Here is a 15,626-nt window from a genome sequence, read left to right on the forward strand (position 1 = left end):
CTACTTCCGGAACATCTATAAAATAATTTGGATAAAATTCAGTCATCCTCAATAATTTGTTCACATCAAAAGTTGCAAATGACTTTGCGCATACGGTGTTGTATGTGTTTTATCTATTGGAAGAAAAAAAAAAGTAAAAAGCATGTGGAGCTTTAGCTCCACATTGCTCCAATATGGATCCGTCCCTGAATACAACCGAATACGAGATAATCAAATCTTTCTCAAATATATAGAGGTTTACAAAGATCGTTGAAGTGTTAGAATTTGTCAAAACCTAACATAACTTGACAATTGCACAATTTACACATGCTTTATGTTTAAAGCGCCACTAACCAAAGAAAGCTATGAGAAAGAAGTTGTGTTATGAAAAAGTTAAGTATGAACTAGACTACCATATTTTTTAGTATTGCAGTGCTAAATTTGAAAAGAAAAAAAAATTAAATTTTAATTTAGCAAACAAAATTATCATTTAAAAATTTGGCCGATTAATAGTTTTTTCTTTCAAATCACAATATGAAGGAGTAAAAAATACTAGTTTACTTAAACTTAAGCTTTTTTTTCTTCTAATAACTCAAAGTTAGAGTTTTTTTTAGTTGAAATCACTCAAAGTTAAAAGTTAAAATATAGTAACTTTGAACTTTCTTGTCTGCGTAAAAGAAATCTAATAAGAAAAAAAGAAACGTTCTTTGACAACATTGTTGTTCGACAATGTGTGTATATACGGTGTTGATATAATTATATATTTTTTTTATAAATTAATGTTTTTTCCTCTTCAAATCACATCACAATGACATTTTAATAGAGTGTCAATATACGTTATCAATTGTGTAATAGTTAAATAACACCATTTAAAAAAAATGGTAATTAGTGTTTTTAAGATATTAATTAAAGAAATTAATATAACAAATGTTAATGAGTATTTTTGACTTTATGACTTTTTTTTTAGCATGATGCACCCCTTAAACACTTAGAACTTAAAAAATCTAAAAATAGAAAGGTGCATGTCGGTTTATAATGACATAAACTTTGGACTGAAGTCACCACCAATTCAATATGAGTTAACTAGGCGTGACTTATGTATTTTTTAATTTTTCATTTGATTCTGCAGCATTGAGGACCATATATCTAGCTAAGGTTAGATGCATATCTATCTCTCCTCTCTCTAGTCATTTTCCCATTACAATACTATCTTTTCTATATTTTTTTTCTCTCTTTCACCATTTCACAAGTGTAAGCTAGCTACCTTATTATACATTATATTAAATTAAATAGTACTATATATTATATACTCTTTCTTTCTTTCTTTCTGTCCCCTACACTCACACTTCACTATATTTCAAAATATATTATTATAATATATAGTTTTTTCATATCTATAGCGGTGGAACTGGCAACAACTGTGTATCTAATCTCAACAAACACTCTCTTTCACCATCACTACCACACTACTATCCATACTCTTCTTATTCAATACATATATAACATTTCTTACTATATATATATATATATATATATATATTGATTATATACTCATTCTTTTTTTAGTTTCACATCTTCTTGGAAGTATCTTGATTCTTGATACTTCATTTATTGTCAAGTTCTTCAATCCTTCTTGGATCACTGAGCTGATTCTCTTAATGTCTAGATAAAGAAGATTTGATTTTAATTGTCTTAAAGAAGTGCTTCAAAGGTAGAAGATGCAAAGAAGCTTGAGAAATGGAAGTAAAGGTGGAAAATCCTCAACCATAGAAAGAAAGTTGGCATTGCAACAAGATGTATGTAGTAAATTATAATTGACACTGTTTCTTGTATTGTTATTGATTTGAAACTGAGTTGAATTGTATGAATTTCAGGTGGATAAATTGAAGAAGAAGCTTAAGCATGAGGAGAACATTCGCAAGGCATTAGAGAGAGCTTTCAATAGACCTTTAGGAGCTTTACCTCGACTTCCTCCTTACCTACCTCCTTATGTTAGTAAATGAATCTCTTTTTCTATGTTTTCTTCTGTTTTTAAGTACTTTTCTGAAAAAAAGTACTTCTGTCTATTGCTAAGTTAGAAATATATTTCACTGTTGAATAAAACTTGTATGTAGATACTAGCACTTCTAGCTGAAGTGGCAGTTTTGGAAGAGGAAATTGTTTGGCTTGAAGAGAAAGTTGTGCATTTCAGGCAGGATTTGTATCATGAAGCTGTCTATTTGTCATCTTCTAAGACCAAATTGGAGCATTTATCACCTCTTCCAAACAATTCAAACACAGCATCAACAATGAACAGTCCTAAATTGGATGAATTGAAGTCTCTTTCACAAACAGTTGATGATAATCCAGCAGCAACGTCGACAACTAGGCCTACCATACCACTCCAAGGTGAGCAAGATTAATTCACCATTGTGTATTGGAGTTTAGTCCTTGTGGTGTTAACTCAGTGGTAAGAGTATGAGTTTGTAACCTGAGTGAGAAAGTTCAAACCCTCTAGGACAGTTTTAAAATGATTAGAAGTGTCACTTTATGGTTTTAGACTTGAGCCTGAGAATTTTTTTATGTGCATTTTGGTTTGCCAGATAATGGACAAGGAAAAGAGAATCGATCCGGCACTAATTCTTTCAAGAGCAGGCTGCAACCCTCCAAGCAAATGAGTAGAAGTCCAATAAAAAATCTTCATGTTGACAATAAGTCATCATTGCATAAAAAGTCGCATTCTCCGAAAAGGAAGGTAATTGTCATCTGTGTTTTAGTACTAGTAGGTGAAAAGAAATTCCTTGTAGTTAATGATTGTGAATTGTGATATTTCCCACTGTGCAGCAACAACCAAGGGTAAAAGAACAGAAAATTGCAGAATTAAGACAACCTAGTCCACACCAAATGTCAACAGAAGCTGACTGTCCAAATGTGATTTCGGAAAATATTCTGAAGTGCTTATCAAGCATTCTCTTGAGAATGAGTTCAGTGAAGTATCCAGGTTCTGCAGGCGACATATCTTCGCCCTTATGGGCTCTAAAGCCTCAAAACCGTGTTGAAGGAACAGAGTTTTGGGACCCGTATGGCATCTGTCTGGAATTTGGAAGGAGGGATATTGGTCCCTACAAGCATTTATGTGCAATTGATGCTAAATCTTTCAATGCAAAACGAACCGGAAATACTTTGTTTTTACTGCACCGGTTGAAGTATGTCATATTTTATTCAACTTAGTTGTTACTTTTTCCTTGAATTAGAAATTTAGCAGTAACAATATTTTGATTATGGAAAACTTGCAGACTTCTTTTTAGGAAGCTAACTTCTGTCAACTTGGAAAACCTCAATCATCAAGAGAAGCTTGCATTTTGGATCAACACGTATAACTCGTGTATGATGAATGTATGTCTATTTTGTCCACTAGAATAACATATATAATGTATAGTATAACTTGTATCTCAAAGTTTCTGGTTTTCTTAAAAGCATTTATTATTGTTTTTCTCTTTAATCAGTAATAGCTTATCTCAAGTGATGTAGTTAATTTTCTTCTAAAACCATAATATGATTCAGGAATTCATAGAGAATGGCATACCGGATAATCCTGAAATGGCTGTCGCAATGATGCGGAAGGTATGGGCTATAAGGGAGACAATTTAGTTTCGTATGGCTAGGATGGTATTGCTTTGTTCACAAATTTATGCGGTTTTCTTGTGATGCAGGCAAAAATAAATGTTGGTGGACACATACTAAGTGCAACAACCATAGAGCATTTCATTTTAAGACTTCCTCATCACTACAAATTTGTAAGTCTTGTCCATTTCAAATTCTAGCATTTGAATGAATGATAATAAGTAGTTAACCACTGAATTTCAAAACAGACGATTTCCAAGGGAGCGAAAAATCATGATATGATAGCAAGAAGCATATATGGATTGGAACTCTCAGAACCTCTAGTTACATTTGCTCTCTCTTGTGGAACTTGGTCGTCTCCTGCTGTAAGTTGATGAGTAATTTCACACAATTTGTTTTCTTCCAAAGCTCCACGCCATTTTGTCTCATTGCATTAGTAAACTTGAGTTGAAAATTCGATCGCCCTTTTAAGTAATATGTATGTTTAAGGCTTTATCATGATCTATGATGCCAAATGCAGGTGAGAGTTTACACAGCATCTCAAGTGGAGAATGAACTGGAAGTGGCCAAAAGAGAGTACTTACAAGCAACAGTTGGAATTTCAACGTCCAAGTTTGCGATCCCAAAGCTTTTGGATTGGTATTTACAGAACTTCGCAAAAGACTTAGAATCACTGATGGATTGGATCTGCCTTCAGTTACCAAGTGAACTGGGAAAAGAAGCCATTAAATTGCTTGAGGAAAGAAAAAATGAGCCCCTCTCACAATTTGTACAAATCATGCCATATGATTTCAGCTTTAGATACTTGTTTTGCACATAATTTTGATTTAGTTTTTCTCTATATTGGTTTATTGATGTCGAGGAAGCAATTTTGTATACACCTGTAGATCATTCATAAGAAAAATAATGTAAATTTATCATCTGTTCTTTTATCACATTGTGTAGATTTCTTTAGATTCCTTCTCAAGTATAGTGAATAAAGTAAGCATTGCAATTTGCATGTTCTATGATATGAACAATATAATTGTGTGAAGCATCTACAAAGGGCTTAAAGGGTTCAATTTTAAACTCACATATGATCGAGGACCTGTTTGAATTGGTTTATTTGAGGTTATCTACTAGCATAAACATTTGTGAGATTGTTCTGGATAGCTCATGGAAACAACTAATGACATGTCCATAAACTGTTTTCAGCTTATTTCTATAAGTTCTTCAGGTTAGCTTACGAAAACAGCTTATAGATTATATGAAAAACAGTTTGACTTTATTTATCTTGGTTATAAAAAGACCTAATACATAAGCACTTAGCTAAACTGTTTTCAAAACAGTGTCTGAAAAGAGTCAAATATGATTCTTTTTCTGTGTGGCACAAATTGACTAGTAACTGCATTGACAAACAAAGAGTACAAAATAATGAAGAGTATATAATACTATAATAGTATGAGCTGTATATATTAAATGTCTTGTGTTACCATGCCAATTATTGTATAGTGCTGCATTCACATCATGTACTGCTGAAGATCATTGTTCAACATCCAAAGCAAGAGTGCTGATAGTGAAATACAGTGTGTTATAGTTGGCACAAGTGTTGTGGTCCAATTCATAGAAGGTAGTTTTTGGTATGGCAACACAAGAAGAGGCCTCTTCAATAAATATACTTGCAAACAGTTAAGTGCTTTCTCATTTACAGCTCCATTATGGTATTCATTGCACTTTGGTGGCTTGCAGTTACATGAAGCAAAAAAGGTTATTTATTTTATACTTAGTTTACTCCTTGTATATTATTGTGGTTACACCTACCAAGAAAAAATACCTACTAGCTAGAAAATCATGTTTTGATTTCTTACAATGATTTCCTTGGTCCATACTCAAGCCCTATTTTTATTTTGGCGAATTAACTAAACATTTTTTTCATAAATAATTTAGTGGTGAAACTTACACACATTAAATGAAGAAAAATGAGAATAGTGGAATCGAACATGTGTCCATATCAAATATCCTGCAACTAGGGATGTCAATAGGGCAAAGTGAGGGTGAGGACTATCCCGCTCTCGACTCCCGTCATCCAAAGCGTCCACGTCCCTATTCCCCGCCTTGGGGAGATTTTAACCTTGTAGCCACCTCACAGATTTTCACGGGGATGAGGTTCCCGTAGGGTGCGGGGTTATGGTATGATCCATGTCCGCAAACTCCTGTTGGGGAGACTTTCTCCTACGTGTTCTCATTCCCACGGGAAAATCTAAGTTATACTTATAGACATAATTAACTCAACATTTTATTTCCTAGATCATTAGTTCTTATCTAGTATAACTACTTGATTTGTATTTTCACTAAATGGTTTCATTTTGCTAAATTAATTAGTTTTTGCTAAAATCCATGTAAATAAGGTTATGGGAGATAAATTCCTGATGCAGTAACTTGCGGATGTGTTAAAAATAGTGTCCTAAACCAAGGGGCCAATATTGGATGAGGCCCTAGCCTACAAGCCTAGGGTTCAAAGTTTAAAGAGGTCCTTTTTGGTTTTTTATTATTAATGATGATTTTGCCATCAATAGCCAAATCATAAATCATACTATAGTATATGGTAGACAGATTTGGAATCTATAACTTTGTCTTATGCAAAAGAAATGGAGAAAAATATTAGACTTTTATTAGTCTGCACTGGATTGAGTTTAAATTTAGAGGGGTACTGATTTTGTCTTTTATAATAATGATAATAATGGGGAGCCCTATCTACCACTAGCATACCCTGATTAAAATATGTCAACCAAAAAAATATACCCTGATTAAAATATTGAATTAATGAATCATTCTCTTTTGCCAATTTTAGGTGTGGATTTTTGGAATTCAATAATGTAATTTTTGTTACAAAGAAGTTTATTAATTTAAAATACAATTATTGTTAATAACTCTCCTAAAAAAAATGTTAATAACTAGTATTACTGTACTAGTTTGGTAAAACATGTTTAGTTAAATAACAACCTATTGAGGTTACGTGTGAACGAAGATAGTTACTCCCTTAAGCAAAGGAGTGATTTGCATAAGGTGCTACCTTAGAAATCTTGTCATGAATTACAAACGAGATACTTTGGAAATCTTGTTATGAATTACAAACTCACATCAAATGCATTGATCAATGATAATTTACAAAATTTTGACTCATAAACATATAAATTTTATATTTTGTTTTAGCAATATTGGTTGATGTAAACTGTTATATAAGGACAACATTCGTAAAATTTCACATACGTTGCAATGGTCACACAACACCAAACTCGAACTCATGCCACACATTAAAATCATTTGAGATAGTCGAGCTACTACGTTATCTCCAACGTTAATTCAAGTATGCTCCATTTTTCTCAAGCTCCGATCCATTTAATACATTTAGGTTATGGATGAAAGACACGTGACAAAACATTATACAAGGGTTGAGATTTATTTGTTTAATAAAAAAGATTAAAAAAAACAAAGTATGTTTCCCTCTTTCCCTTCACGTCTTTCCCTCATCAAAAGACTCCTTTTCTCCCTCCTCCTCTCATCGTCGCCAACATTTGTCAATCACCGCCCCTCTCCTTCAATAACAGCATCACCCCTCTCCCTCAATAATAACATCGCCCCTCTTCCCTCTTCTTTTCATCGCCCCTCTCCCATCTTCAAAAAACAACATATTTACATATTAATTTAAAGATTTGGTGTAGCAATACACTTCAATTTTCAGGTGTACCATAGAATTTGCCTAACTACAACGCTAACATAGACCAAATTAGAAATGCTCAGTTACATACGGCAACAATTAAGAGTTTGTTTTAAACAATTATTTATTAGATCACTTTTTAAAAATAAAATAGAATAGTTTAAAGTTCTTTCGTCCGTTTTTCACATATTTTATAAAATTGAAATATGAAGAAAAAATATAAAATGTATTTTAAATGAAAATAAAATTTAGTAGTTTTTTATAAAACCATTTTTTATAGTCTAAAAAAACATTTTTTGTCACAATAAACAAATAAAAAATAATTTCTGTTGTTTTTCAAACCCTAAATTATTCAGTATAATTTTTATAGTATAGATATCAAACATACCATATTAATACGTGGCTCTACTCAAGATTAATAAATTAATTATACTTTCAACTATGGCTCTAATTGTCTTTTAGCTGAAGGATTCAACAAGAACTAGTAGACACTAGACAGTGATATTCCGTTCAATCTTCGTTGAAATGTAACTTCATCTTGTTGGATTGTTATGCTTGACACCCATCGTCTTTGTCTTATACTACAGCAGGTAATGGTGACCATCTTTCTGCACATAGTTTGATATTTTCTTCTTTTCATTTTTTATTCTAAATAATCTAAGGGCAACCACACACATAGTAAGTCTTGCTAGTCATTTAAAAAAAAAATGTTTTTATACTTTGGCTCTGCTAGTTTTTTTTTATTGGAAAAATCAAGTCGTGCGTGAATAAAAATAGAGATTGAAAAGAGTATATAAAGGTGACACCCTTCATTTTATAAATCGGCTTTATACGGATGAATTAGATTAAATATAAAAATTTAAGATGATATTAGAGTCAATTGATCTGGATAACCCGCCATTTATATTCATTAACGGGTTAAATTTGATATAAAAACTTTAGATTTATCAACAAACAAAAAAATAGGTGGAAATAGCGTCCCCAAATCACCCATGGACTTAAATTCTGAGGATTCCTTGTCCCTTTCACTTGATACACTAAGCTACGTTATGGTGTCTCGAAATTCTATTGAGCAATCATACATACTACATTAGTAATCTTATATGGACAGGATAAACAGTAGCTTCATTGTATAATCATAAATAAAATTAGAAGAAAAAAAAAGGATTATAAGACAAAAAAGCGCGCACATACATTAGAACTTACATCATATCCATCAAGACTATAGGTTATAAGAAAGGAAAAGGAAAAAAAAAAAAGTAGTTGTCCATTTGTCTTCTATTCTTTAGTAAAAAAATATAAAAATCAAATTCAATAAAAAATCTTTAATTAACGTGTATTGACAAAAAGTAGAAAACTCAACATAAAGAAATCCTTACCGGAAGAGTGCCCTTGATGGAAGTGAAGCAAAGCCAAAATGTTGGTTCCTAGCATTCCTTGTTTCAAGCCTTGTGCAACTGTTATTAATCATAATCCATTAAGTTGAGTCAATTTGAATATCAATTATCAAATCTGCTAGTGTTATATTTTCCATCTTTCCTAACATTTTCATAAAACAAGGGTCCTGATCTAGCTACAACAAAATAAATAATATAATGTTTTCAGAAAAATTTTGCAAAAAATTAAATAAAACTAAAAGAAAAGTAATATTTTTCATCTGATTCGGTTTTGTGCTCGAGCGGGTGCGGGAAAAAGAAAACTATCAATCATCTATTTTTGAAATGCAACTTCTTTGTTAGCGTTTGACATCACGTTCATTGCTGGTTGGGTATAACTAACGTTGTTCAATCATACATTGGATGTCTCGTGCAACAACTTTTTTGAGCCCATGCTTTCAGGAAGACCTGTTTTTAGGTCATATGGAAAGAGCAGAATTTGAGCATTTTCATCAACAACTTGTCTCCTCATGGTCAACTTCTTGATAGTCTTAAGCTTCATTCTTGGTTGTGGCTAAAGACGCATAAATCAGATTTCTCTTTTGATTTTTATTATTGGTGGTCAATGTCATCTCTTTCTATATGCTACACCAATTTGTAATTGTGGTTTATGTCTTTGTCGTGTTTGTTAATACAACTTCTAGTATTGTTTTCTCTTAAGCACATCTTGCACTTAACTGGTTTGATTATATTTTGCATTTTGGCTTCTTAAAAAAAAAAGAAATAATAATATAATCTATTTTTTCATTGTAAATAATCTATCAGTAAATATTTTCGACGACCAATATTATTACTAGACTTTATTTTAGCAGCGTGGACTTCTAAGTTTTAAGCCCTTGGATGAATCGGATGGTTGGATTTCATTGTTGAGAGGATTCGGATCTGAGGGAATGAATGAAGTAATTTTTAATTTTTATTTTTATTTTTAGATGAAGTAATTTTTAGTTGCTTACTTGATAAGTTAATAAACTCTGCATGGTACGTGGTCATTTTTTTTTTTCATTCATAGATTGTCCTTTTTCTTTGGTTTCTTAAGCAAGTGTTTTACTTTGCGCTCACTACAAATAACGAACCAATTCTAGAAGCCTTCTTATGGACAAGTCTTCTAAATATATATAACACACGTTGGTTTGAAATCTTCGTAGCAAAAAAATAAATATACATAGTCAACACAATACAACAATAACTGGATAAATAAAACCCCTCAAAAAAAAAAATAACTTGACAAATAAAAATAATTGTACTTGTGATTAATAAATGGACCTTCTCAACAGAAACACGTGTAACTTTTTGTTTTTGTTGATATCTATATAATATATATTGCAATCACAATAATAATTCAATAATAGTAGTAGCTTGTATATCAAGATTAGTGTCTTATGCTACATTTAATATTTTTAGCGTACTTTGTTTATAGTAGCAAACAATTCAAAAACTTATTCATCATAAATCTATCCAAAAAAATAATTATTCATTAGAAACACCCATCCATATGTATTATAAAACAAAATAAAAACAAGAAAAAACGTGCATATCTATACATAATTTTTTAGAGTTTCACAATCATCCTCGTCAATGATCATCCAAATTCCTTCTAGATTAATTATTTTGTTGAATTTGCAAGCCCTTCTAGATTCTAACCTCACATTGTCATTGTCAAAATAATAATCTCAACTTGTCTCCACAAAATAATAATCCATAATTTCTATATTTGTTAATTAGCAGCTCTAAATTGACTAAAATTAAAGTAATATGTAAATGAGACAAATTTGCTTTGAAAGCAATATAGTGATGACTGATACCTACCTATACGTATATTACATATCGAATAATCAAAATCATTTTAAGCACAAGTCTATCAGCGAATTACAAACAGACACACACTTTTGTTTGGAATTTTAAAAAGAAGGGAGAGAAGAGAAAAAGGATAATGTTTTCGAGTGACTAATTTATTTATTTATTTTGAGAGCTAATTACAATTATAAATAAACATAAATCACTTGCTACTTTAAATAAAATTTCTAAAAAATATTTTAGGTTTTTTTATCTCCTAATCACATGTATTTGAGCAAACTGGTTCATAAAACAACTAAGAGACATTTGAGAATGTTTTTGTAATTTTGATAAATTCATATATTATAGTAACAACACATTGTGTTTTTTTTGTTTAGAGAGGACTAATGAAATTGGAGGCCTAACTCATCCTTAAAAACCGGTTCATAAGGTGAGGATTGTCTCCTCTATATAAACTCTTATCAAGACTATCCGATGTGGGACATGAGTTTTCCCAATACACCCCGTCACGCCCACACTCTTTGGGCTTGGTGCGTGAATCGGTAGGTGGCCCTTTCCTCTATACAAGCATATAAACTCTTACCAAGAGTCTTATCTATCCGATTTGGGACATGGGTTTTCCCAATACACCCTTGTCACGCCTAACACTCTTTGGGCTTTGGTGCGTGATTCGGCTGTCACGCCTAGCAGCACTCTTTGGGCTTTGTGCGTGAATCGGTAGGTGGCCCTTGAATTCGACAGGCTCTGATACCATAATGAAATTGGAGGCATAACTCATCCTTAAAAACCGGTTCATAAGGTGAGGATTGCCTCCTCTATATAAACTCTTATCAGGAGTCTTATCTATCTGATGTGGGACATGTGTTTTCCCATTAAGGACACCAAATTATATTTTTAAAGACCAAATGATTATTTACTATCTTTTTTAGAACTCGAACTCTGCATAAGACAATAATTCAAAATGATCTATTGTGCTTCAATTATTCAAAATTTAGTTGCTTGGCTTAGTGATGTAGTATTTTTGCATCAAACAATTGTAAGTATTTATATCGTCTCCTCAGGGACTAGTGCGATATCGCGGACCGTTCGACACCAAATATCATTTCAAGTTAAACGATAGTTGATTGTTTGTTTTAGTAACTAGATTGCAAATGATAAAATTGAGATTAATAGGGCGTAAAACTTGTTAGGATTAGAGTTCCTTGATCGAGCGTCGCACGTAACCTAATGATCATACATGGATTCTAGCTTTTCTTTGATATTATCACGTATCCCTCGACAACACCATTCGTGTCCAAACAATATTGTGAAATCAATTGTATCATTCAATGGTCGATGTCTCAAACTATTGAACGATTCAAGAGTCGATCTTATCGTTCAATCGATGATTTCTCAATCTATTAAATGATAAGAAAGCTTTAGGTTTGGATACTCAAGGTGATTATCAAAACATCGATTCCATGTCTAGAAACTATGTTTTGATAGATGGTTATTCTAAACCTAGATTCAAAAGTATTTCTCAATCACAATTAAATCAAAGATAAAGATTAAAGTGCAAGAATAACATCAATATCAAATCAAATGCTAGAACCATATATTTATAGATCAAAGGATTACATGTTTAAGCTATGATCAAGTACCTCTAGTCCCAACAAAGGAGATTTAGCTACTCATTGTCATGGAAGCCTTGCAAGAATGAATTGAAGAAGCAAGATTCATTACAACTTGTGATGTCTCAACAAAGGATGAAGAATCCACTCTCTATCACTCTCACTCTATAAAGCACAAGCCCTATCTCTCTCTCTAGAAATATTACAAGTGAAAAACTATCTAAAAACTATATAAGAAAACTATCTTTTTCTGAAATGGTTGAGTGGGCTATTTATAGAATTCTGAGTCTGCCTTCACTCGCCTCGCGAGCTGCTTCATTCGCCAAGGCGAGTTGAAGTTTCTTCCCCATTGGGTTTGTGCCACGTCAGCATTTAGAGGCTAAACCGCCCTTACTCGCCTCGCGAGTCCTTCCATTCGCCACGGCGAGTAAGCTCGCCTTCTACTCGCCATTGCGAGTTGGTGGCGTGTGATCTTTGTTGCATTCTGGAATTGCTCGCCTTTTCTGCTTGCCATGGCGAGTTGGAGGCGAGTGATCTCCTTTTTCTGCCTTTTTGTACTTTTCTCGATTTTCTTCTCTTTGCTTGATGTCTTGAGTTCGAATCCTGCACAAATGGGTGAAGTAAGATAGATAAAGCGTAAAAGGGCAATAATCACTTATTTCTCGGCTTTTCCCTTAATAACTTGCAAAACAAGTAACAAAAGTGCCTAAAATATATCACTTAAATTACAACTTTCTAGCACTTATCACTTAGTGAAGAAAAGACAAGGGCATGTGAAAAGACAACAATCCCCAAAAAGCAAGGCAAGAACAATTCTACTATTATGTCTTTGTAAAAGAGAGTTGTTTTACCCTAAATTTAGTGTCACAAACAAACCATGACCGTCACTACAACCTCTCACCATTTCCGATTACTTTCTAACGTCATTCATCATATCTTGGAGCTTTTGGAGTCTATCCTTGAAGATTGAAGCCTAGGAGAGTTGATGCTTAGTGAGGATGCAAAGAGATTCGTTGTGTCGTTTTATCTTTAAAATGACTCTTTTGACGATGAATATCATTCCATTTTATTTCTTAAGCTTACCATGAGCTAACCCATTTCGTGTTTAAGGGTTAATGAAATTATAAGTTGATGTTTGGATGTTAGTATGTTGTAATATGTTTGCTTTTTTTTAAATTACTTGTCTTAACTCTAACCTTTGAAACTTAACCCGGTCACTTAGGTTTTAATGCTAGTATGTTGAATTTGAAAAAGGATAAAGATGGAAAATAATTGTTTTAATGTGGATCATGTCATTTTGTTTGAAAGAGATAATGATGTTAAACATCTAGAAATGATGTTGAAGTTCATAAGGAATCATGATATCTAAATTTGAAAACCCCTGAGGCCAAATGGTCTCATATTGTCATTCATGAGCCAACATTACTAACACATTGCAAACTTATCTATGAATGAGAAATTAAATGAATGCATGACCTAAAGCGTCTAATCAGTAACTATTCAGGCATTTATGGGTTTAATTAGTTTTTAGTGTTATTTGATGGAAAAGGGTGAAGAATGGCATTGAAGATCAGGAGATATAGCGTGGAATTGAATATGCATCACCAAAGACATAGGAAGATGTAGCATACCAGATCATCAGTCGGGTTGCACTATTGTACGAACTCATTGACCCCTTCTTATCATTGATTAATGAGTAAGTTCTATGGGCTAACACCAATTATTAGTAGTACGAGGAATAAAGAATATGTCTGGCAATGATAGGATAAGACAACTCATAGGAAAAATGACAAAAGGGTACAACTTGAAGTGGTTGACCTTGTACTATAAAGGGACAACCACATGGTAGTGCTAGGAGTCCTGAATTTTACATTGTGAATTGAGCGACCAAGTTCCAACTATAGTTAACAGCACTAGAGTTCTCACTCCATCTCATCTTCTACATATATGAGCATGTGTGCTAGTTCCTTAAAAAAAAAGAGTTAAGGTTACTTAGGTGATGCTTAAAGCTCACATATTTCCTTCTTGGATTGTAATATGTTATTAACTACATTTTATCTTTCAATTTAGGCTTAATTTCTATTTTCGTTCCTTAACTATTTATTTAGTATCGCTTTGGTCCCTTAATTAAAATTTATTCCGTTTTGGTCCTTTCCGTTAAATTTAATTCAAAAACGTTAGGGTTTAATAAATAATATTAACTGCTATACACGTGTCATTATTTCATTGGATCTGGAAATTTTATATTTTTTTCCACATCTTCATCATCATTAATACCTTCATCATACAACTTTTCTCATGTAACCAAACAAAAACCTTCATCATAAAACTAGTAAAAATACAACCTACTGTTTTCTTCTTAAATCACTACATCATCATCATCATCTTCACCCTCTCATCACTACATTTAAGAACAACACCTAATATCATCATACCCATAAATCTTCTAACAACAACACATAACATTGAGTTAAAATTCTGCATAAATCTTCATAAATCCAAACCTTCACAGTAGGAACATTGAGAATTGTTTCCCTCAATAAAATCCAGCAACAAACAACAATTGATTAAATCCATAAGAAAATCCTCAAACCCAAATGAAATTGATTGAATCCATGAATCAACAACAACAACAATTGAATCCATGAATCAACACAACACATTTCCGAGATCCTCGTCATAGCTGACAGTTTAGAAGGAGATTTTCAATTTACTGTAGCAAGCAATTTGGAATTAAAATTAGGAGTGGATCTCTGTATTTCTTCTTAACATCCATCATCTTTTTTCTTCATTGAATATGGAATTGATGAATGGAAGAGGAAGAAGAGTTGGGATAAAAGAATTGGAATGATATGATTTTTTGGTTAAGGACAATCAGAGAAAAAGAGTTAGGAGAGATTTGCTGCACTTTTGCTTGAATATTAGGTGTTGAATGATTTAGGGATTTGCTGCAAAAACATGACGAAGGAAGAAGCAAAGATCCAAGATGGAAATTCATAAATGGGCATCGAAATAATGGTTTTTTGAGAGAAGAAGACATGAAGATTGAGTTTTTAAAAACATAATTTGAGTTTAAAATTTTTGATTTAATGTGTTTTTAATTTGTCCAGTAAAGATGATGAAGAATATGAGGGAGGGAGGAAGATGAACCATTTTTGTTGAATTTAAAATTTCTGATTTTTTAATTTTTGATTTTTTAATTTATGGGTTTAGGTGATGAAGGTGTGATGAAGATGATGAAGAAAATGATGAAGATGAGAAAGGAAGAAGATGAAGAAATGAGTAAAAAATTAGTTGGTGATGATTTCCTATAAGATAAAAAAGGCTTTCATGATCCAACGACCCTCTTTTAAGAAAAAAGATCAAATGGTTAAAATTAAATTTTTTAATATGGTTTACGGTGGACCACCTAAATCTTGGTCCACTTAAGACATTTGAGGTTAATATATTAACGGAAGGGACCAAATTGTGTAACGAAAATTAAATTAAAATACCAAAACGGAACAA

The 15,626-nt window shown here is 32.4% G+C and overlaps 1 protein-coding gene across 1 annotated transcript; it reads left to right on the forward strand.

Annotated features, from left to right (window-relative positions):
- The first annotated feature begins 1,296 nt into the window (after positions 1-1,296).
- LOC11417890 (uncharacterized) lies at positions 1,297-4,598 on the forward strand. Its single transcript, XM_003589198.4, has 10 exons — positions 1,297-1,775; positions 1,854-1,970; positions 2,094-2,367; positions 2,562-2,713; positions 2,803-3,164; positions 3,255-3,354; positions 3,523-3,582; positions 3,672-3,755; positions 3,831-3,947; positions 4,103-4,598. Exons 1-10 carry the CDS (start codon positions 1,698-1,700, stop codon positions 4,400-4,402), a joined length of 1,644 nt encoding a protein of 547 aa, XP_003589246.1. The 5' UTR covers positions 1,297-1,697; the 3' UTR covers positions 4,403-4,598.
- The last annotated feature ends 11,028 nt before the right edge of the window (positions 4,599-15,626 follow it).

The sequence above is a fragment of the Medicago truncatula genome, chromosome 1, assembly GCF_003473485.1.
Source record: "Medicago truncatula cultivar Jemalong A17 chromosome 1, MtrunA17r5.0-ANR, whole genome shotgun sequence".
Classification (NCBI taxonomy): Eukaryota; Viridiplantae; Streptophyta; class Magnoliopsida; order Fabales; family Fabaceae; genus Medicago; species Medicago truncatula.